General features: G+C 51.6%; 1 protein-coding gene across 1 annotated transcript in view; it reads left to right on the forward strand.

Annotated features, from left to right (window-relative positions):
• Positions 1-22,813, forward strand: part of KANSL1 (KAT8 regulatory NSL complex subunit 1) — an 85,090-nt gene that overhangs the window by 57,615 nt on the left and 4,662 nt on the right. The window contains exons 3-13 of the mRNA XM_029964475.1: positions 1,673-1,777; positions 6,778-6,893; positions 8,241-8,436; positions 10,894-11,059; positions 15,123-15,305; positions 15,656-15,814; positions 16,116-16,267; positions 18,575-18,693; positions 19,280-19,337; positions 20,171-20,283; positions 22,428-22,674. Coding sequence (XP_029820335.1) covers positions 1,673-1,777; positions 6,778-6,893; positions 8,241-8,436; positions 10,894-11,059; positions 15,123-15,305; positions 15,656-15,814; positions 16,116-16,267; positions 18,575-18,693; positions 19,280-19,337; positions 20,171-20,283; positions 22,428-22,674 — 1,614 coding nt within the window. The remainder of the gene's footprint in view (positions 1-1,672; positions 1,778-6,777; positions 6,894-8,240; positions 8,437-10,893; positions 11,060-15,122; positions 15,306-15,655; positions 15,815-16,115; positions 16,268-18,574; positions 18,694-19,279; positions 19,338-20,170; positions 20,284-22,427; positions 22,675-22,813) is intronic.

A 22,813-nucleotide genomic window follows, 5' to 3' on the forward strand; every position in this document is an offset into this window, starting at 1 on the left:
TTCCTGGGGCATGGAAGAGCTCCCTTCATCCTCTTCCTCCTCACAAGTCATTGGTGGCAGTTTCTGTTCCTGATGCCCAGGCCCAAATGCTTTCTGGGGTGTCAAAGGGAAGCAGTTTCCTTGGTTCCAATTTTGCACTCAGTCCCAGTTTCTCCCTTTTTTGGAGCTGCCTGAGCTCTGCTGCAGCAGGGCCTAGGGTGGCTCTAGAAGCAGTGGTGAAATGTTGTTTTCAGGGAGGATCTTTCAGGAGCAGAGGAAAATCCCAGCAGTGCTGGAGTTTAGACTTCCAACCTCTCTCATCCCCTAAACGTCCTTCTGGGACGTCAGAAAATTCTAGAAAACCATCATCATGTTTATTCCAGGCTCTGGCTGCTTCCTCATTGCTGGTCAGAGGCCACCTATGGTTGTATTTAGTTTATGAACTGTTTTAAAGTGAAGTGTCCCTGAACTGTGGGCTACAAGGATCCTCGTGGAGCACCACGGGTGTGCTGCACAGCACGTTGTGTCGAGGCAAAAGATCAGCACTGGAGTCATAAAACCCCAAACTGGTTTGGGTTGGAAGGGACTTTAGAGATCATCCAGTTCCAACCCTCTGCCACAGAATTACAGGCGACTTCCACGGCGTCCTGTGCCACTGGCCATGTGAGATCTGACTTTGTGACTTTGAGGGAAGCCTTGGAGCTCTCTCCTCTCTCCAGATGACGTGTCCAGGTTCCCCTCCAGGCTCACTTTCTTGTGACACACCGTTCAACCTCCAGAATTGTTTCCAGATGACTGATCTGCCTGTTCTCGATCTGAGCAGCCCTTTCACAGTTCTCTGTTTGACCAAATGCAAACTTGTTGGGGCTTGTCTTTGTCCTGGGCCGTGTTCATGGCCTGTAGGTTCTACCAGCTCCCTAATCTTGTGCATTTTGCCCTGCTTTGTTATAATATAGCTCAGAATATGCATCATTACAGTGATTTTCTTTCACTTTGTGTTTTTCAAAGGGCAAAGCAGTCCTACCTTAAGATTTAAACTTCACTTAGAGTGAAACATGAACAGGACAACATCTGTTAAGCCTGATATAACAGTGCTCTGCCACTGTGCTTTGTCCCACTGGTTCAGAGCAATGCCTTGTTTATCAGTGCTTTTCTTGCCTTGCTGAATTTTGTGAACATCATTTCTTTGGGGGGGGGGGGAGGGAATGCCTGCTCAGAGTAACGAGTTTGACTGTAGATTTTTGGCACCCACTCAAAATTGTTTGCTTGGCTGAGGTGGCGAGTTCCACTTTGCAGGATGAAAGCAGTCGCTTCCTGCTCTGTGCTCCAGCAGAACGTTCCCTTTGGCTTGGCTGGCATGTGGCTCCCGGAGTTCCTGCGGGAGGAGGGGAGGGGAGCGGTGGGAAGCGGGACACAAGCGGTGGTTCAGCAGTTTTGCCCGAGAGGGAGCTAAACATGCCCCGTTAATGGGCTGAAGGCACGTGATCTGGCTCCAGCCACTGTCCTCCCCTCCCTGAGTTCAGCTGCGATGTCAGGAAAATCCAGGCAGCAGGGACTGGCTTTGGCATCACATCTGAAAATCGCGGCGGTCGGAGTTTTGGCGGGAGGGGGGATGAGGGATGAGGGATGTGCAGTTCCCCTGTGGAGACCGAAGGCCCCGCAGTTAATTCCTGTTCCCTTCCCTCTCTTCCAGGGGCTGATAGTTCTCGGTGAAGCGTCACCCCCTGATCCTGCAGTAGATGATTCGTCCCGTCCCGTTAGAGCCGAAGTGAAGCTGGAGCCTGGGGCTGACCGGCTGGTAAGTGCCAGCAGCGGGACTGACCCAGTCCAGATGCTTCACCTGCACAAATTTTGGGAAGGGAAGGGTCATCCCTAAAGCTGTGGGGGAGAGGGATGCTCCAACGGTGGGACTGTCCTCCTGGAGCAGCTCCTCTCCCTGAGTCCCCGTGGGAATCGCTGCTCTGTCGGTCTGCAGCTCGCCCCTTCCCACGTTATCTTGGTGTTAATAAGCAATAGGATTTAAACACCTTTTAGAACAGAGTTCCTGGGGGCACCTTTGTAATATGCATTAGCATTTTGTGAAGCTTTAAAATCCCAACTAATCCTTTCCCTCCAGCAAAAAAAGTACCTCAAACTGGGAGCACCATGATTAGCAAAGACTGCTAAAGATGTGGCTATTAATATCTGCCTGAGCGTTCCCCCTTGGAAAGGGCACTAATGATTGCAGTGAGATGCACTGGAAACTATGCAGAGTGCCAGGTATTTATTATTTAATGCAGAAATGTAGGGCACAGACTAAAGGCCTGCTCAGCCTGCCTGTGATTACTTTTGATCCTGTGGGACACGTCGACGTATGAAAATGGAGGATTTGGAAGTTGTCGTGTAGTACGAAGAGAAGGGTGGTCCCTGCATGGCTCAAACTTCTGCTGCCAAGCTGCAGCATTCCTGCTTTTCTGTCCCAAGCTGCAGCATTCCTGCTTTTCTATCCTAATCCCACGTCTGGGGAGAAACAGAGCATCGCTGCAGTGGGAGTGCTGGAGGTTCATGTTCAGTGTAGTTGACACAGGTGAAAAAACTTAACTAGAAGGGACCATAAAACTGTACTTGGAGTTTTTTCCTCTGTCCCTGGTAAGACATTGTCCAGGATTTCCTGGTGCTGAGTGATAACATGAAATACAGTGAAATTTGTTATTAACACCGGGCTGCAGAGGGGTTATGACAAGTGATTGGAATAAAACCCCTCCTTGCTCGACACTGGCTTTCAGGTGTGTGTTTGGGGTTTAAGTCTTTAATTAGCAGATTAGCTGAGCCCAAAACTGCCGGGGAGTTTGGTACAAAGGGCAGGTTTTGCTCACGACTGAAGCAGTGGAGGTGGTTGTGATGGGAACAGAGCTGGGGAGCAGGGACAGGGACTGAGGAGCCGTGACTGAGTCACGAGCATTACGCAGTGTCTGGGTTGGAGCAGTGGGGTCTGTCTGTTGTGTGCTCCCCCCCTCTCCTTTTCATGCTTTAACCCAAAAAGCACTTGGAGAGTAATAAACGAGCACAGTGACAGCGAGCTCGGATTCGCCTCGGAAGCAGCTCCTGCACTGATGGATTGGCTGTTGTTTGGGAACTAATCTGGAATGGCAGGCTGATAACGGAGAAAAATGAGCAAATTTATCAGTGATAGGAAGAATATTTTCTTCCTTGTCTGTTTAAATCAGGATGTTTATCTGATGTGAGTGTGTTTTCAACCTGGGAAGCTGCAGGTGGAAGGGCTGTGTCCCACCTGACTTTGTCCCTACATGGAATCATGGAATCACAGGATGGTTTGGGTTGGAAGGGACCATAAAGACCATCCAGTTCCACCCCCTGCCATGGGCAGGGACACCTTCCACTAGCCCAGGTTGCTCCAAGCCCCGTCCAGCCTGGCCTTGGACACTTCCAGGGATCCAGGGACAGCCACAGCTTCTCTGGGCAACCTGTGCCAGGGCCTCCCCACCCTCACAGGGAAGCATTTTTCCTAAAACCTGCTCTAAATCTGCCCTCCTTCAGCTTAAGGCCAAGTAGCATTAATACATAGTAAAGGCATTTTCCATCCGCTTACAAAATCATCACATTGTCCTTTTTTAGACTGTCTTAGGCAATCTTGGAATGTTTGGAACAGAAGGTGTAGATTCCTGGTGAATGGAAAAGAAGCTGCTCGCTTCTCTTTTGCTGCTCACAGCCACCTCCCTGTTGCCGTGTTTACTCATTTCCTGCTTTTTCCCTTTTCTCATCCCTTTCACTCGGGTCTGAGCTCTCCAGTCAGACTTTTATTACTGCAGGGCTCGCTCTGGCAGGTCTGGAGGTACCAATGACACAAATCACAGACACTGAGAGCAGTGAAAAACAACATTTTCAGCGTAACACAGGCTGCAGGTTCCCACCTGGCACTTTCTTATGGCTACTCCTGCAGCCCTGCATCCCATCTTGGAGCCTGCTCCTGGAAAAGGTGTTTTATTCCCTTTCCACGAGGACACACACGTCATTCCACACTCTCAGCTCCTCTGTGGTGGTGCTGGAGGTGTCAGCCACCAGAATCCTGCCTGGAGGGTTCCTGCTTAATTAGAGCAGCTCGTTAGGGCGGGGTGTTGAGTCAGAGCCTTGATCTGCTCCAGCCAGAGATTAGCCCCTTTCCCCGGGGCGTTTGGACACTTACTGGAATGGTATCTCTGGGGCCTCTCCTGGAGAGGTGCTTATCATTCTGGCACTCTCCAGACTGTGAGAATTAGGGGCTTTCCCCTCCCCCCCAAACTGGCAGAGTTAGAGACCCATCTGCAACGTGGAATAAGGGGAGGAATCCATCCTGTCTCATCCCCAGCTCCCTTTGGATCTCAGCCTCTCCTGAGTGCCTCCCTTGGCCGGATGCGTGTCCTTGGGCATCGGCTTCCTACGTGGGATGTGGCTGATAATCCCTGGGAGGAACTAATCCTGTCGCCAGTGGAGGGAAGGGCTTTGCAAATAAGGCCTGGGAATATCTGTTGGGAACTGGAAGCTCAGTAGGTGAATAAATATTTTTGCCTGAAGATGGAAATAACACGAAGCCCTGAAGACATAACTTGGCTGTTGAGATTGATTCCTTGCTTGGATTGCTCGTCTGGCGAGGGGGTGCACTCAAAATAGTCAGTAGTTAGGGGGTTGTATCTATTAATAGGATAAGGTCTGACCCTGCCTGGTTTTGTTTGGGATTTTTTGGGAATACGGGGAACATTCCTGGTGTTGGCTCATGACTCCCTGCCCACACACAGCTGCTTTCCTGCCCTGAGGGCCCCTGGTAGTCTGCTGGTTTCATGTGCAATGAGCGGATGTGCTACAGCTCGATGTTTGACGCCCCTCCAAGAGTCCTGTGGATCCTCAAGACCTGGAGTTCCAGCCCCAAAACACAGAGAAGAGCTCAGTCAGGAGCATGGATGTGATCCTGAACGCTGCTCTGATCCCAGCCTCGGTGCCCAGCCAGCCCTGGAGGATGGCATGGAGCTGGGCAGTGCATCCAGGAGGAGCTGCTGTGGGAGCTCTGAGTGCAGGAGGTGTTGGCTCTCGTGGGCCACGTTGGTGCACACCCATCTCGGGGTGATAAGCTGAGCCTGGGCTGCTCCTGATAAATACACGTTGGATTGATGCTTCCCAGCTCCTCCACGGGAAGCAGCCAGGTCACCCTCTATCCCTGTCTTTAACCACTGAGCCAGAGCCAGCTCTTGGAGAAGAAGTTCCTCCTTTGAGACCCTTTGTGGAGAAGCAAATAAATACCCGATTTCCAAAGAGCTTATGAGTCATGTGTCCCCGCCCTGCTGAACCGGGGCTGCCTCCGGCGGAGCCGTCACGTGAGGGCTCAGCCGTGCCAAGCCTCTGGAAAGCAGAGGGAAAGTGTTCAGCTGCTGCCCTGCCCTCACCTCCCCGGGGTGCCGGGTTTACCTGTGTCTCAGGTGGGATCTGATCTTGCTCAGACCAGGTGGCGGATGAGCCGGTCGGTCCCATCCCGTCGGATTCCGTCTCTGCTCCCCCGTGGAAGAAACGTCTTTATCAGCAGAAGTGTGGAAACCCCAGCAAAGTTCCTCAAACAGGCCCGGGCAGAAGTTGTCTGTGTTGTTGGAAATGGCCCTTCCCTGGGTGACTCAGGTCTCTGCTCTTCTGGAAACCGTTAATCCAGCGCTGCCCTGGCCTGGTTTAGTTGCTCATTGAGTTGGGGGTGATTGCAGGGAGGATTTAATCAGTGCAATCTGGATGGATTTGGGATGGAGTCAGGGACAAGTCTGGACATCTGTATGGGGGGCAGAGCTCTGCTTTTGCCTTTTTTATTAGTACTTGAGTTGCACCACTGGTGTGTGCACAGAGGGGGAACCCCAGCTGCAGACAGGGCAGGGAGTGTGGGAAGTGCTGCAGGAAGGAAGAAATGAAGTTTAGCCCAGGGAGGAGCAGGTCTGACACCAAAACTGAGGGACTGCAAGGCTGAGACTGGGGGTGTTGAGTGCCAGGGATGTGGTACAGCTGGACCAAGCTGGCACCTGCTGGGATGGGGAGCAGGAATGCCACTGGTGGGAGGCACCAAGCTGGTGTGTCCTTGGAGGCTTGGACAGTCCTGCTGCTCCCTGCAGAGCCAGGCAGTTTGTGTTTCAAACTGAAGGCAGAAGGGATTGTAGAGCACAGTGTCTTTAACTCAGTGTTTACTTACTTTCCTCTGCCAAAAAGGTGTTTCCAGCTTTGTGTTTATCTGGCACTTTTAGCATTACACACTTGCCCTGCTTGCATCCCAACCCCACAGTTAAAACACTTTCTAAAGTGCTTTTGGGACCGTGTTTGCACAGGCAGGGAGTTAAAATGCAAATTCAGTTTTGCAAGTCTGTTCTCCTCTCCCTCCCCTCCCATTTTCCCCCAAAGTGCTTGGACGGGACCTTTCAGCACAAACCAAACTGCAGGAGAGCCTGCGAGGTTTACAGGTGGTGATGAACTTGTTTGCACCACGGAGACAAAATGCTAAAATCTCCTTAAAGCCCTCAGCCTTTCATGCTCCTGGTTGCCTGAGGGGAATTAAAGTCCTTTGGATCTTGGAATGAAAGCGCTGCCGTGTATCCGTCCTCTTGCTGCTCCCTAAGAACTCCTTGTGTCCCTGGTCTCATGTTCACACAGTGACTCCTGAACCCTGGTTTGAAGTCCTGTGTGGAAATCCATGGCTACAGTGCAGAATCCTCAACTAGAATCCGGGAATAAGAAAGTTTGTGGTTGTTTAAGAAGCTTTTTTTTTTTTTATTAATTTATATTTTTCCCATCCTTCCTTAGAGTGTTTCTGGATCCCAGCCACTAGAAAACTTGGGTATTTCTGCTGCAAATACTCCTGAATCCCATCCCACCAAGCCCTGTGGAGCACCAAGACCCGTCAATGGAGTTATTAACACGTAAGCTGCTGGGATATTATGGGAAGAGTGTGATTTTTGTGATCTTGACAACATCCCATCAGAAACCAGCCTGTAACTGGGTTGGTGATGGTATAAAATGGTCTTTTTTTTTTCCAAAAGCACGGTGGTGCATCGTGCTTGGAAACATTTTGGAGGAGATTGCTTGCTTGAGGTTTTCTGCTGCATTGTTTTGCTGAAAATGGAATTAAGCTGAGCTGTGTTTACACGAACAGGCCCCGCAGGCAGCCGTGCACTGAGCAGGGGCAGGACTGGTTTCTTTACGAGTATTTTTAATACACTTTGCAAATGGTGTGATTCAAAGGTACCAGTGCCCCACTTGCAGAATTACCTGTAACCACTGACCCACTTTTCTGGAGTTACCGAGGATCACAAATCCTGCTGATCTGGGGAGTAAAACTTCCCAAAGTCTTGGTTTCTCCAGGCTGGTTCTGTTGGGTAAATGAAAACAAGTGGAAGACATTCCACGATGCTGCAGGGTCGAACCACTTGAAACCCCTTGAAAACCATTGCACTTGCTCAGTTCCTTGAGGGAGGCAGGAAAAAAGAGAGGGAAAACGGGAAGGAGAGAGGGATGGATCCTGCCCCGATGGAGCGCGGGGAAGCGTAGGAATCACGGATCAAGGAACCCGTGGCTGCAGCTGGAACACTGCAGGCTGTAACAGAGCCCTTTGTATCCCTGTAGCCTTTGAACTGCACAGCCTTAGACCACAGGGCTTTCATGTTTTGCATTTTTAGAAATGAAACACTTGCAGAAAAGACATGAAAAGGTTCCGTAGATGAGGCGCTGCTGTGCTGGGATCTGGCCGGGGCACGGGGGCATTGATGCCGGGGATGCTGCATCCTTTGTGTGTGAGGAAAGAGGTTAATCTTAACACTGCACCTCTCTGCTGAGAGTTGTTACAGGTAGAGATCTCAGATATTCATCAGAGTCAACTTTACATCAGGGTTAAATATTTTTTTAATAAAATTATGTGTTCTCTGGCATTTAGACTCGTGCAAACCTGTTGTCTTAAGGTTCCCTGAGCTGTAATTCTGGAGGAAGCTGAATTCTGAGATTAAAGCTGTTCAGGTCTAGAGTGGCTTTTGCTCTGTGACTGGCTTTAAATATTTTTTGTTCGGGAGCTTCCAGAGGTGTTTTGTCAAAGGTTCAGTGGTGGGAAAGTGGAAGGTGACCAAAGTAAAAGCAGAAATTAGAGTTGGTTTAATAAAAGCTGTCACCTTGTGAACTGCAAGGCTTTAAACTCAGCTTGCAGTGTTTGCTCAGGTGTGAACCTCCAACCTGCCCGAGTGAGTAACGGGATCTCATTCTCCTCCCTTCTGGGCCAGTCTTCAGCCTGGCCTGGCAGAACACGCTCAGGGAGATGGCCAGGAAGCTGAGGAGCTCCTGCATAAAAAGCAACGGCTGAACCTGGTTCCTGCCCCCTCGGACGGGACGTGCGTGGCCGCGCGCACCCGCCCCGTCCTGAGCTGCAAGAAGCGACGGCTCGTCCGACCCAGCACCATTATGCCCCTCTCCAAAAAGGTCAGTTTGGCTTTTTCTGATATTATTTTCGTTATAAAAGGGGAAAAAAATAACAGGGGGGAAGAGCGGGACAGTGAGGCTTGGAAGCCTGCTGGAGAAATCAAGGAGGAGCTTCATTTGTTGAGAGGTTTTTTTCTCTGCTGACCCTGGGGAGGGAAGATGCTGAACTCTTGAGTTTTCTTATCCAAAACCAACCAGCCTGAGGTGAACTCAAGGCCAAGTAGTGTGGCACAGTCTGAGCAGTTAAAAGAAACCCTGTGAAGTCAAGTATCAGGAAACCTGAACTCTGACACAGGAATTAACACAGCCCCAGGAAGTCCCTGCTGCTGCTCACAGAAAAACCACAGTTGTCTGCCCAGGCACAAATGGCATGTCCTGCTTAGGTGATTGTGTTTGCTTCCAGTGCTTAAATTTGGAAGTCACTGAATGCCCTGACTGTTTCTGGTTTTGTTATCTGGATTTTCAAAAATTTATTTTATACTCTTCTCCCTTATGCAGAATTCATTCAGTGGAAATAGAGTTTATTGCCTGTATGAGGAAGGGCTGTGCTTCATACTTTTTAATTTCTCTTAGGAACACCCTAAACTGTCAGTTGGAAGAAATAGAGTGAGAAATTGAGGAAATAAGGACCTTTTTTGTGCATACGGAACCACAGATGGCAAAAATCCACTTACCTTTGAGTCAGAGGGTTTCAAGTCAAACTTTACCACAAGGGTTGGGGGGTGTTTTAAAGAGAAGCTCAGAAAGCAGCATTTTTCTGAGCAAAACAGATTCTTGCTCAGCTGAGTCAGCTTTAGCTGATCCCTCATTTGCAGTTTTATCTGGGGTGTTTCTGGGAGAGCTCTGCAGTGATTACTGGCAACATCTTCAGTGGCTTGAGAGCTCTGCAGTGATTACTGGCAACATCTTCAGTGGCTTGGAAGTGTAGGAACTGTCTCAGGGATGATGCTGAATTGTGCCCTCAGTGTCTCAAGAATTGGCCGTTGATTCTGTGTTAGATCTTCGTTGTAATCACCAAATACATTTGATAATCAAGGATGGTTCAGGAGAGCAGTTCCAAGGATGGAAGAAGTGCCAGATGTCAGGGGGTTTCTGTGGACTCCTCCAGTTATTCCAGAGAAAGCTGAGTCATGGCTGAGTCCTGCTCCAGAAATACCGTGTTGTCCAGTTGACCACACTCTCCTGTCTGGCACAAAATGGTTGTGGATTGGTGGGACCAGAAATAACAACCAGGAGAGACCAAAGTTTCAACAGAGATCATCCATCATCACTTGAAATGTTGAAGTTGGGAGATGTCCTGTAGGAAAGAAAAGTGATTTAAAGGTTGAGTGTGTGTAGCCTGCATTGGTAACAGTGGCAGGATTACCTCACTCCTGGCACAGCCACCCTGGTTAGAAAGCCCTGTGGGGTTAATTTTTATTATTGTTTTAATTAATTCTCAGCAGTGGTACAACACTGCTGGTTCAGGCTCATTTTGGGATCCATCACAACATCCCCTGGGCAGAGCAGAGGAACTGCTCAGTTACCTCTTCCTCCTCCTCACTGGGCACTGAAGTGGCTGCCTGTTGCATTTGCCCTCAGTGAATTATATTTGATTTATTTTAGATAATTTTTCTTCATTTATGACATGAATGGATTTCCAGCTCTTTCCTTCAAGGTGTCTGTAGCCCTCCCAGTTGAGTGTATTTTGCTGTGGATATTCTCTTCCATCATTCAAGCCATTCATGGAAATGATTTGACTAATTCTGCCTCAGAACAGGTTTCTGCAGGATCCAGTTTGAGCCATTCTCCCATTTTGATGTGGAATTGTGGGTTGTTGTCTCTGCATGGGATTCACATCCAGTTGTGTGTCTGCCTGCAGTGGTTTAATATAAATGAAGTCTGTATAAAGCCTATAAATCTGTGAATTGAGAGCCTGTCCTGGATTAGGGAACAAGGTTGAAAAACACCTTTGTCACTCTGTAGATGTCCCTGTAAGTGTCAGCTCTTGGCATATAATGATGGCTCTGACCCATCTGAACTAAAAATGGTGCTTTTTTCCCGCTCTCTGACAACTGAATTGTGCTGCCTCATGATTTTTATAAATGAGGTTTCAACCTAGATAAAATTAAACACTTTTAGTCAAATTTAGCAGCTGTTAAACTGTCTGTGCTGGTGAGCCGTAGTTTTCAGTTGTGTTTATGCAAAGTGAAATGGTCCTCTCATGAGGCCACACTAAATGCACAGGTTTTATAGAATGCACATTAAAAAAAAGGTGTGTGTGTAATATATACCTTTTAATATAATTTTATATACATACATATAGAGAGAGAGAGACAAGGTAACTTAAAACAAACAAACAAAAAAGCAATGACCTTTGGGATGTTTCTAATGAGCTGTCAAGTGGGAGTGTGTGAAGAGAGCCCTTGGACACGTTGACCTCTGATGTGCTGAGCCTGTTTCTTGTCCCTTTTCCAGGCCCACCGTAACAACCTGGCCCGCTGTAGCTGTGACGTGAACCCCTCCTGTGCCCTGTGTGGCACTCGGAGCTCCACGACTCTGGAAATCCAGTATGATGCCCCTCTGCTGGAGCGCCTCTCCCAGCTGGACTCCTGTATCCATCCTGTCCTGTCATTCCCAGATGGTAAGTGCAGCACCCACGGGTCAAACTGGGGCCTGAGGTGGGTTACAGGGGATGCTTGGAGGTGCTCCAGAGCCTGCTCCTCCATCCTGGCCTTCCAGGGGAGGTGCAGATCCCTTGGCTACAACCAAACTTGTCCATCTGCTGGTATTTTTAGGATTAGAGCATCTGATCTGCTCTGAACATGTGTTTTGGGAATCTGACCTGGAGCCTCACTGGTGGTGGAGGAGCCAGGCAGTGCCTGGGAGTCTGTCCTGGGCTGGGGCCTTTGGTGTTCTAAACCACTTGTGAAATGTTTGCTTCTGCAGAGTTTATTCACCCAGATAAAATGATTTGTGGATTGGTTGGTCACAGGAAATTCTTTTGACCTTGTAAGGAATTGTAAATGGTCTTCCATGGTTCAGAGGGTACAGAAAGCAGGGATGTTCCCATTAAGACACTCGTCTCCCTGTGTTACAGCATCAGGGTTAATCATCATTAAGAGGAATAATTAACCAGTCCTGAGTGGGGGTATTCACAGATTTCATGTGCAGGGACTTTTCCCAAGGGAAAAATAGTTTCCAGAGTCTTTTACTTCCTAAGCTGCCAAATTAAATACAAGCCTGTTCTTTGACCAAAAACTGTTGGCTTGGATGAGATTGGTGTCCATCTGTCATCTTATCCCTCTGATCCCAAAATACAGGACCACGAGGGATAGGAACTGATACTTTTATCAGGAGAGCTGGGCAGTGCATGGATCACAGTGGTTCCTTCCCCTGGGATCAGTTCATGGCTGCCTGAGGTGTAAAACACCTCTGCCAGAGCAGCTCTGGTTGCCCCTGGATCCCTGGAAGTGTCCAAGGCCAGGTTGGACAGGGCTTGGAGCAGCCTGGGCTGGTGGAAGGTGTCCCTGCCCATGGCAGGGGGTGGGACTGGGTGATCTTTAAGGTCCCTCCCAACCAAAACCATTCTGGGATTCTAATCCTGGCAGGAAGGTGTGTGGCCCTGCTTCCCATGGGGATGTCAGATGGTAGGTGCAGGTTAAGTCACTGGGCTAATGTGTGGGTTTGGGGTTTAAACTCCAGCTTTTCACAAACTTTGTGTGACATTAGAAAGTGCAGGGAGTGTCTGGGAGCAATTAATCTGGCATCTTTCACTAGCACTATATTTAAACCAGACTAAAATAGTAAATTGGTGCTATTTTTAAAAACTAGATCCCTCCCCTCCCAGTGAAACAGCTCTGCTCAGGAGTGCTCAAGGAACTGAACAAAATCCTGAAGCAGGAATTTATTTCCTGGTTTGACAGCACTTGGGGTCCTCTGTCCATAGGGTTAAATCAAATATCCTGGGAAGTGGGGAGAGAACCTGTTGGGTTTTATTGCACCGCAGCCACCAGGCAAATCATCTCATCCCGTGTTCTTCCCGTTTTTAGGGTCCCCTGCAGCCAACTCACAGGGTAAAAATCTGTTCTGGCTGCATGAGATTAAAAAAACTTCGGGTTTAAAACTAATTGCTGTAAAGCTTAAAGCACCTTACACAGAAATACCCATTTCCTGCTGCAAGATTAACTTTGATTATTCACTAATGCTCAGTGCAGTTCTCTAGGGTTGATTTTTGGGATGGGGGTGCTTTTCTATCCCAAAAAGAGCCAGGTGTGACGTGTTCAGGGGGGGAATTGCCCTGCCTGATGCTGTCAGTGGGCAGTGAGGTGTCTCCCTGCCCGTGAGCATTAATCCAGGACGGGGTTGGGGCTCCTCCGTGGTGGTTTTGGGGCTGGGTGGGTGTCCAGAGGCTGGGCCAGGATTCCTGGCTCGCTGGAGCCTGGCTGGGAGCTGTGAGCATGTGCTGACTTTCACTTTGAGCCCGGCTCTCCGGGCCCTCCGGTGCCAGCAGCCGGGATCTCCGGAGCAGTTTGCCAAGGGCAAAATTGCCAGGAGGCTGCGGGAGGAAAAAGATCATTTACTCATTTATTCCTCTGGCAGCCAGCGAGGCTTTTAACCCCTGCACTTGTGCTCCGTCAGCGCTTTGTCCCCTTTTGTCCCCTGCCTTGCAGGGTGCTGTGGTGGTGGTTGTTTTTTTTTTCTGGTTCATCTGATTCCTCGCTGGGAATTTTCGGATGATGTAATAACCTTGGTGGGAGGATGAGCGCTGGGCTCAGTGTGGTTGCCATCTGCTGGTCCCCGGGAGCCCTGCACTGCTGCCCGAGGAGGAAGAGGAGGGAGCGATGGTGTCACTTGCTACGCGGTCCCTGCTGCCAGCAGGGCAGTGCCAAAACACCAAATAACTCATTTTCTGCTGACAACTTTCTCTCTTGGCGTGTTTTCTCTCCCTTCAGCCTCTCCCCTCCTTCCACAGATGTGTGGGATGTGAATTTTGAGGAGAAAGCAAAATATTAGCAAAGAGCAGAGGCCATTTTCCCAAAGTCTGACCACTCCAGTGGCTGGCATCATCCCTAAAGGACTGGACCCTTTCTTTTTTTTGGTGCATGTCCCCATAAACCAGCAGTGGTGACCTGAGAGCTGCCACCACTCTGTGACAGCCCTCCTTTAGCAAAGGGTTGGGGTTAAACCATCAAGGTACTTGGAGTGCAGCTGTCTTGGTTTTTTCCAGGGAACCTGGTCCCCACTGATTCCATCCCGTACCCTGCCAGCTCCCTCCATCCTGTTTGCCTACCTGGATCTGCTGGGGCTTTCCAGTCCTTAAAATTAGGAGGGAAATATTGGGAGAGGTTCAGATGTCAGCCAGCAGGGCTTGAGTCTCTGCCACTCGCCCTCTGAGGTGAAAAGGGAAGAGCTTTATTCCTTGTGCCAGGGCCTGGGAAGGTTCATCCCTGCTCAGGCCAGCTTCAAAGTCCCTGTGAAAATGTCACATGAGCTTGAGAGATGTGGGGGAGGGATGTTGGTGCTCCTGATGCTCCTCTTGGTGCTTTTAACTCCCACTTGTGCGTGTCCTGGTCAGTACTGGGGAGGAGAGGCAGAGGGGTGACCTGTCACACCACAAATCCTGGTGTATACCTCATGGATGTAGATGGAGAAGATAAATTCACATCTCAGTAGTTTTCTTGATAACCCTGAAGGGTTTAAGGCTTTTCCCAACTAGGATTTTGGCTCTTGGGAATATAAAAGGGAGATGGGTCTTAAAAGAGACTTAGGCAGTGGTGTTTGGTGCTCACATCTGGAGTGTGAAGCTCTGAGTGTGAAAAGAAGTGAGGCTGGAGTAGTTTGCTGCTCCAGTTATTGGTTTTTATTCCCTACCTTAGCCTGTCTGCACAAGGAATACACAGAATAACCTCATCAGTGTTCCCTCTTTTGGCTGAGGTCAGAGTCAGGTTGTGTGGGATTTGGGAGAAACAAAGCTTGAGGAAGGTGAGCAGGGATAGAGCCTGCTGGGGTTCACAGCAGCACAGCACACTTGTGCTCCTTGGAGGTGGGAGGATCAAACCCTGGATTACTGTGATCCATGAAAGCACAGGAATTCAGGCTCCAAATGCATCAGCTTCCCAGGTAATTAGGTGAGTTTATTCTCGGGTGGCTCTGTGCCCCAGGCAGGGCAGTTACTCCTGCTCTTGGAGCCTCTCAGTTGTGCTCACTCACACAACTTCCCGGGATTGAGGTGCCACATCAGGCAGATTAACATCCTACAGTACCTGGTTGGCTTTTGGCTTGACCTGAAATGGAGGATTTAAGCTGAATTTCTCTCTCCCAGCCCAGATTTGGTGTGCTGAGATACCTCAGATTCTTGGAAGTCAGATCTGAGGTAGCAGCACTGAGCGTGGCAGCACATGAGAGACCTCAGGGGTGAAGACACATAGTTTTTCTGACAAAGGCTTCCTTCTCCTGCCAGGATATACTTGGGCTGTGAATCCTGTAGAAAAGTCCTTTTCTCAAAGAGCTGCAGATCAGAAATGTTGGGTCCTATTGCAGATCCTTTCTGACCATGAGGAGGTTGTAGGCAACCCTGGGTCTTACAGTCAGTGCCTGTATGTTCACCGGGGCTGTTCTTACTGGGGGGACTGGGAGAGGGTGATGGGACCACAGCTCTTGGTTGCACCTTTAATTTGGATTCCGTGTCCTGTGTCCCCCTGCAGATGTGCCGACGAGCCTGCACTTCCAGAGCATGTTGAAATCTCAGTGGCAGAACAAACCCTACGAGAAAACTAAACCTCCCAAAAAGCTGTCGCTCAAGCACAGAGCCCCCATGCCCACCAGCCTGGCAGACCCTGCCCGCAAGGACCGCCACAAGCTGGTCAACTCCTTCTTCACCGCAGCCAGTAAGTGTTGTCCCTGCCCAGCCTGGTACCCGACGGTCTGGGTGCAGAGAGGAGGAGGAGGAGGACACCCTTCAAATTCCACTCTTGGGGTTGAGGCAGTCCAGGGCTGAAGGTGAAGTGTGTGCAGGCAGTGCAGCTCAGGTTCGTAGGGGCCCTTTCTTGCTTGGTGTGACCCGGGCAGTGCCACAGCTCGCTCAGCCCTCAGCACACCCCTCCAGCACCCCGAGGGTGTGTGGAGCCTGACCTGTCTGGATTCAAGGAGCTGGTAAACTCTACCTGAGCCTCCTGTGCCAACAGAAAGAGAGGTGAAAACAGGCGTTTCATAGCTCTTTCTCTGTTCCCCTCCTCAGAGCGCTCACATCAAAAATCCCAACCAGACAAGGCACACAGGCCGCCTTTAGACGATTTTTCGGCCATGGCCAAGGCCGAGAGAGCGCCAGAGCGCTCTGCCCAGCCTGCTGCCCATGACAAAAAGAGATTGCGAGACTGCTCATCTGAGAGGAGTGAAGGTAGGCCCCCACGGGCAGGTGTCTCGGGGGGAGCTTGGGCTTTGCTGCACACCCAGCCTCTGTGAGGGCACGCACTGCTTTGGGCCGTGTCGCCACCGCAGCGACGCCTCGTGTGCTCTAACTGCTTCTTCCCCAGGGCCTGCCAGCCTGGAAGGTGCTTCTCTCTCCTGCAAAGAGCTCCTCAGCACTGGCCGTTTCTGGTGCACATGGTCCTCTTCTCTCCACCGCCGCCCACCCCCCTGGGTGGGTTTTTGTTCCTGGCTAATGTTGTTCTCCCCTCTCTCCCGCCCTCCCCGTGCAGTGTTGAAGCACCACCCGGACGTCGGCGGCCCGAGCTACCTGTCGGCAGCTGTGACCCCCACCCCTCACAGCCCCATAGCTCGGCAACTGTCCACCTCCTCAGAGGGCTCAGCTCCTGCCAGCTCCACTTCCCAGGGCACCTCCAGCACCGCCGTGAGTATCCACTGCCTTTCCAGAGGGGTTTCTGAGCTCAGCTCCATCACAGGGGCTCGGCCCTTGAGCAGTTCTTAGGCTGGACACTGCTTAGTGCTTCTCTTGCCGTGCTGGACCTGTTGGTTCAGCTGATGGTGGGGTTGCTCTGACATTGGGTCTGCAGGCGTTCCTGGACGGATGTTGGCTGTGCAGAGCCAGTGAGCTGCAATTACAGGTTCACCATCAGCTCAGGAACTGCTGGTGGAATGTTCCTGTTCCCAGCAGTCTCTTGGCTTTGCTCCACGTCCAGGTTCTGGTTTCTGGAGTTGTGTGGGGATGCCAGGAAGAGAAGAGCTGAGCAGCAGCAGTGCTGCTGCTGGAACAGGGAGGCTCCCACTGGGACAAGCTTCCCTGGGTTGTAAGTGGGGTTGGGGTCACAAGTCCATGGTACAACATAATCTACATAATATTTCAATTATACACAAGCTTCAGCAGTTGCTTAACTCAGACCATCTTCTGAGGCACGCTGAGCCTCCCAAAATGCTCAAGGAAATCAGGGTTTGGGACCTTTGTGCAGCTGTGTGGGTGAGCAGGACCCCTCCCATGTGCTCAGGACAGATCCATAGCAGAGCTCCTCCACCAGAGCCTGACCCTCGTTAGCAGAAGCTCTTGATTGAAGGATTGAATTCTGCTGAGCTCACAAGTGTCCCAGTGAAGATTTTAATTCTGTCTGGCCACCCCAGTTGGTAGTTTGGGCCACAGCAGGGACAGTGGAGCAGGACTCCTTGAACCCTGACAGCGAAACCAGGGTAAGAGGTGTCTGTCCCTGGCAGAGCTGAGGCACCACTTCCAGCTCAATCCCTTTGTCCCTGCTCCAAGCTTGTTGCCGTGGGGTTCCAGGACCCGGCTGGGTTCCTTCCCTGTGGAATTCAGTTGTTGCATCACCAGCTGTGACACCAGGGAAGCACCAGGGTGTGAGAAGAACCCAGAAGAGCAGCAGTGGTTCAGCTGGAGTGTGCTCTGTGGTTTTGGGACAGCTCTCCTCAGCAGCTCGAGCACATCAAGGAGGCCTTTCCTTGGTTTCACACACCCACCTTGCTCTTCTCTCGCTGCTTTTTTTGCTGCATTTTTACAAGCTCCTTCAGAAATGCAAAATGAAGAGACTCCCATTCCCCGGCCGAGTCCTTCAGGAGCATTCCAGGCTCCCTCCAGTGAACCAGATGAGGAGACTTCCCTTCCACAGCCGAGTCCCACAGGAGGATTCCAGGCCCTGGGCTCCAGGCTCTGGGCTCAGGGGCAGAGGTCCCGTGTTCAGGCGTCGCAGGTGGCCGCAGGTTTGCGTGTGCTCCCCAGCTGATGGGTCAGTCCCTGCCCCTGGCAGTGACACACTGGGATTTGGATTCCCTTGCTGCTGTGGCAGTAGCTGCCCACCCACTGCTTCCTCATCCAGCTTCATGCCAGCCCTGGGATTTGGCTGTGGCAGGTTCCCAGCAGTTGGGTTCCCACATGTTCCTACACTGAGAGCCACAGGGATCTGAGGAGTTGGAGGATGTGGTGACTCACAGGTGACTCCTTGAGGAAGAGGGGCCCTTTGCATATCAGGGTGGCCCATGAGGATTCTTGTGACTGAACCATCAGCGCGGCTGTCACAGGTTTTTGAAGGAGCCAAGTGGTGGAAGAGCACCCAACATTCAACCAGGTTTAAACAGATCAATGAGGAGCTTCTTTCTGTCTTGGAACATTTATTCCAGTTGGAAGCACAGTGCAGATGGAGCTGTTGGGCTCCTGGTACAGCTGTCAGGACCAGAGATGAGCTGTCTGATTGCTCTGCTCCTCCTCTGTCACAGGGTCACCTGGGGTGGGCCCAGACCCTGAGCAGGGGAGCCATTCCCAAACATGATGGTCCTTCCTTCTTTCTTGATGGTTTCTCACCTTCTGGCAGTAGAGAATTGGATTATATGGGACACTTTTCCTCTTGCAGGGTCAGTTTATCAGCTGGATCAGTGTCCTGACCCACCTGCAGCAACTGGTGCCAGTGTGGGGGTGGTGGCTGGAGCTCGGCAGCCCTGGCTCACCTTTTTTTGGTGCCTGCAGGGACCAAAGCCCTTGTTTGGACTTTCCAAGTGAAGGATTTTGGGATGGGAGGGGGACTTGGAACAAGCAGTAGGTGACCTCCATTCTGATGCAAATTGCTCTTGGTTCTGAAGTGTCCATAGGTTGTACAAGGTCCTTTTTCCAGCAGTGACTCCCAGGGACTTCCATGAATGACTTTCTAACGTGACAAAACCTACATCCCTTTCTCACGTGGTTCTTGTCTTCCCGTTGCAGCAGCCAAGGAGGAGGAGAGGAGAAAGTTCCTTCGATATCAACAACATCGTCATCCCGATGTCCGTGGCTGCGACGACCCGGGTGGAGAAGCTGCAGTACAAAGAGATCCTCACACCCAGGTACTGCCTGATCCCCCCTGGGGCTGTGGGGAAGGGCCTTGCTTTACTTATTCCTTGGGAATAAGGGAAAGTTTGGAAAACTGACCATCGATGGAGACTGGCTAAGTTAGGGAATATTTTGTTAGAGTGTCCCTGAGCATCAGGGTCAGTGGTCTCTCTGTTCAGTTTAAAGTCATCCTGGTTGTCCTCTTGTCCTGCTGCTGAGCCACAGGTCCTGGAGGTTTCACAGCTCTGCAGGTGCCTGGGCTGGGTTAACCTTGCATTGCAGTCTCTTCCCAACTTCCCTCTTTCTTCCTCCTGGTCCTCCATGCTCTCCCCAGGCCCAATTCAGAGCAGGGAGGGAGGGAACCTGTCGCTGAGCCAGAGGAAGAGGAGGAAACGCTGTAACCTCTGCTCTGCTTCCTCTGCCCTTGGCTTCAGCTGCACTGCAGACCAGCGAGGTCTGGTGCTTAAAACTGAGCCTAAGTGTGATGCTCTTTGTCAGAGGGTTGTGTTTTCCCTTTCCCACGAGCCCGTGGTGGTGGTGGGGGGTGTGTGTGGTGCTGGTTCTGGCTGTGCCCTGACTGTGCCCCTGGTGTTGTTGCAGCTGGCGTGAGGTGGATATCAGTGCTCTGAAGGCCAGCCCTGAGGAGGACAGCGACGAGGTGAGAAGGATTTAGTTTCCCAGTTGGTGGGGGCTGAACAGTGTCCCCCGAGGGAGCAGACATGGGGGCCTTGGCAGGGAACCAGCTGGTGTTGGTTCCTTTACAGGGAAGGCATGAGAAGCTGGGTTAGCTGGCTGGGTACAACTGGATCCAAGGTCTGATTGCTGTCAGGAGACCTCTCTGGGCACCAATCTTTTTGTGGAACAGTCTCATGAAGAAATCATGACCAGCCACTATAGTTATTATTAGTCACTATTTTAGTTAAATTGATAATGATATTTCTTTAAACCTCTGTGTGAGCACTTCCATTCTAGGATAAATGGCTTTCCTTTGCTTTTTAGTTCTTAATCTCTTCCTAAGTAGTGCTGACTCAGTTTAACAAGGTGCTCTCACACTCTCTTTAAGGATATGCCTCCCTCCAGGCACTGATCTCTTTTCAGGCACCATCCCTTCTCTGTGGTGACCAGTGACAGGACATGGGGAAACAGATGAAGCTGTGTCAGGGCAGGGTTAGGCTAGATTTTGGGAAGGTTCTTCCCCCAAAGGGTGGTTGGCACTGCCCAGGCTCCCCAGGGCAGTGGGCACAGCCCCAAGGCTGCCAGAGCTCCAGGAGGGTTTTGACAACGCTCTGAGGGACAGGGTGGGATTGTTGGGGTGTCTGTGCAGGGCAGGAGTTGGACTGGATGGTCCTTGTGGGTCCCTTCCAACTTGGAACATTCTGTGATTCAGTGATAAACGTTTAAACCCTCATTGTAGCTCACACTGGCAAAACTGCACTTAGATTGTTTGATGGCAGAAAGCTCTGACCAAGCCCTGTGCCCTTCCCTTTCCAGGTTGAGGACTTGTCTGATTCGGCCTTCGCGGCCCGGCACGGGAAGTGTGAGGAGATGGAGCGGGCGCGGTGGCTCTGGAGCACGAGCGTCCCCCCGCAGCGCCGGGGCAGCAGGTAGGGCACCATTCCCTCTGGGGGGTGCTCCTGGGGGGCTTTGTTGGATCAGCTGATCCATAAAAACGGTTTAAAGCTTGTGCTGGGGTTGGAAATTTTGGCCCCATCCAGCTCGAGGAGGGGCACAGTCCTGCTGGGCCGGGGGTGAGTTACACCCTGGTTTGGTTGCTGACAGCTCCTGCACCAGCTGTCAGGATTCTGCTTTCTCAAGCACTTTGCTCCAGAAGTGTGGGAGCTGCTGTGCCAGCTTGGGAGTCCAGAGGAGAGCACAAGGGCTGCGATGGGCATCGTTCCAGAGCAGGGAGCAGGGGCTGTGCTCACCCTGCCCCATTTACACACACCTTAAGTTCCCCTGGTCGTGGGACACTCGATTCCCTCTCCACAGTGTCTTTGTGAGTGTCTAAAACCTCCCATGGATCTCATCAGAAACCTGCACTAGAAGAGATTGGCTTTTCTCCATCCCATTTTCAGTGGTTTGGTTGGTTGGTACCGCTCTGTCCTGGGGCAGAAGTGCTGCTGATTCCCAGCTGGGTGTGACTGCACTGCCTCAGCCCCGTGGGGGTTTTGGTTCCTCTCGGTCGTTGGGGTTTCTGCAGGAACTTCTGCAGGTGCCAGGGTGGCCTCTGTCAGACCCCACTGGTGCTGCTGCTGCCCCGTTTCCTCTGTGCAATTCCAGCTGCGATTCCCGGTGCTCCTGGAGTGGGTGGGATGTTTTGGTGTTTCTTTGCAAACTTCTTCAGCCCGTGTCTTACATCTGATAGCGCTTCCCCATGACTTTGTTCCTCTGGAGACCCTTTTTGTGAGGAAGGATGTTGGTAGAAGGTGCCACGTTGAGTTCTGGCTTGCTCACTGCGGTGGATTGAAGCTTCAGCTCGTAGCTTTAGGAATGCTGGGGGGAAAGGACTTGCAGAGGTCTCTGGTCCAGCAGGAAACCATGTTGGCCGTGGCTTTGGCCATGGGATGAACACTTCCAAGGAGGGAGATTCCCCCAGAGCTGGGGCCAGTATTCCCACTGTAGCTTCCCAGCAGGGAGAGAGGGGGACGAGAGCAAACCTGGGATGTGGTTTGCTGTGTCTGTGCCAAGAGTCTGGCTGAGTTCAGCTTGGTGTCATCACATCCTGAGCTCCACCTTGGCAGGGTCCTTGCTCAGGTCCCATCCCGGAGTTGCTGGTTGTTCTCTGCAGTTGCTTTAGTCCTTCTTTAGAAATCTTTGGAGCCTCTCAAGGCCTGGCAACTTCTTGTTGCTGTGATTGAGCCTGTACCTTACTCCTTGCCTATGGAGCACCTGGGCCAGGAAAGGCCAGTAATCACTGGGGTAAACTCACTTAGTCTCCCTTAAATGTCCATCTCTCTGTGACCTTCTCCAGCAGATCTGTTGGGCCTCCTGTGCTCCTCCTGCCTCGTGGACATCACAGATTGGTTTGGGGTTTTTTGTGCAGCAGCTTTTAAGTTGCATCAATTCAGCACAACTCGATCTGGCTTGGTGCAGTGCAGGTCTTTAATTAGCCTAATTTGGTCTGTGCTTGTATGTTCTGATGGACATTCTGGCCAAGATCTGGAGTCTGATCCTTGGTGGTCCTCAGTGCCCTCTTGCCTTTGCAGTTCATCTTGGATGTGGGGACTCAGTTACGTTTCTGTGTTTGCAGCCTGTGGGTTTTTATCTGGAAATCTGTGTCGGGGCTCAAACTTTGTTAATTCTTGGTTAAAATCTGAAATCTTGGGGTTTCACTGTGCTCCTCCTACCCCCAGCTGCTGAATCGCTGCGTTTCCAGCGTTGCTGATTCCCCACACTCGGTCCCTGAGCTGCTGCCGGGGGTCACGTGGTTGTGTGGAGATGGGAAATACTTGGAAAAACCAATTTTGAAGTGTCTTAATTTCATAGGGAGCTTCTCATCGTGGTGTATATGCAGCACTGGGAGTGTAGAAGGCGTGTGGGACACGGGACCTCAGGAGAGCACATCAGTGGTGCAAAGCTGCACCAGGACGGAGCTGGGCCTGGATGGGTTTGACCCCTGGGCTGTGGCATTCCCTGCTCCTGTGCTGCATCCCTGGGCTGTTCCCAGCGGGGTGGAAGGGATCATGGGGCAGCAGTGGGGGAGCACAGCTGTGCCTGGGTCAGGCTCTCATCCCTGCTCCTGTCTCAGGTCCTACAGATCCACGGACGGACGGACAACCCCCCAGCTGGGGAACCCCTCGACTCCCCAGCCGGCTTCCCCCGAGGTGGGCAGCTACCACCCCCACTTGGAGCTGTCCCACAGCCACTCACCACGCAGCCCCATCAGCCCTGAACTGCTCTGTGCCCCCCTGACCCCCCTCTCCCGGGACTCCCTGCGGCTCCTGTCCAGCGAGGACACGCGTTGCTCCACGCCCGAGGCCGGCCTGGACGAGCAGGTGGGTTCTGGCTCCCCCCAGGGCAGGGGCAGCCTCAGGACTGAACCCAGTGCTGGGATGTGGCCGTGGGGAGGCAGCTTGGAAAACCTGCCCGTGGGAAATGCCRTGGGAATGCTGGGCCGGGTGGGATGCAGAGCGT

This window comes from Manacus vitellinus, unplaced genomic scaffold (assembly GCF_001715985.3).
Source record: "Manacus vitellinus isolate BGI_N305 unplaced genomic scaffold, ASM171598v3 scaffold_72_pilon, whole genome shotgun sequence".
Classification (NCBI taxonomy): Eukaryota; Metazoa; Chordata; class Aves; order Passeriformes; family Pipridae; genus Manacus; species Manacus vitellinus.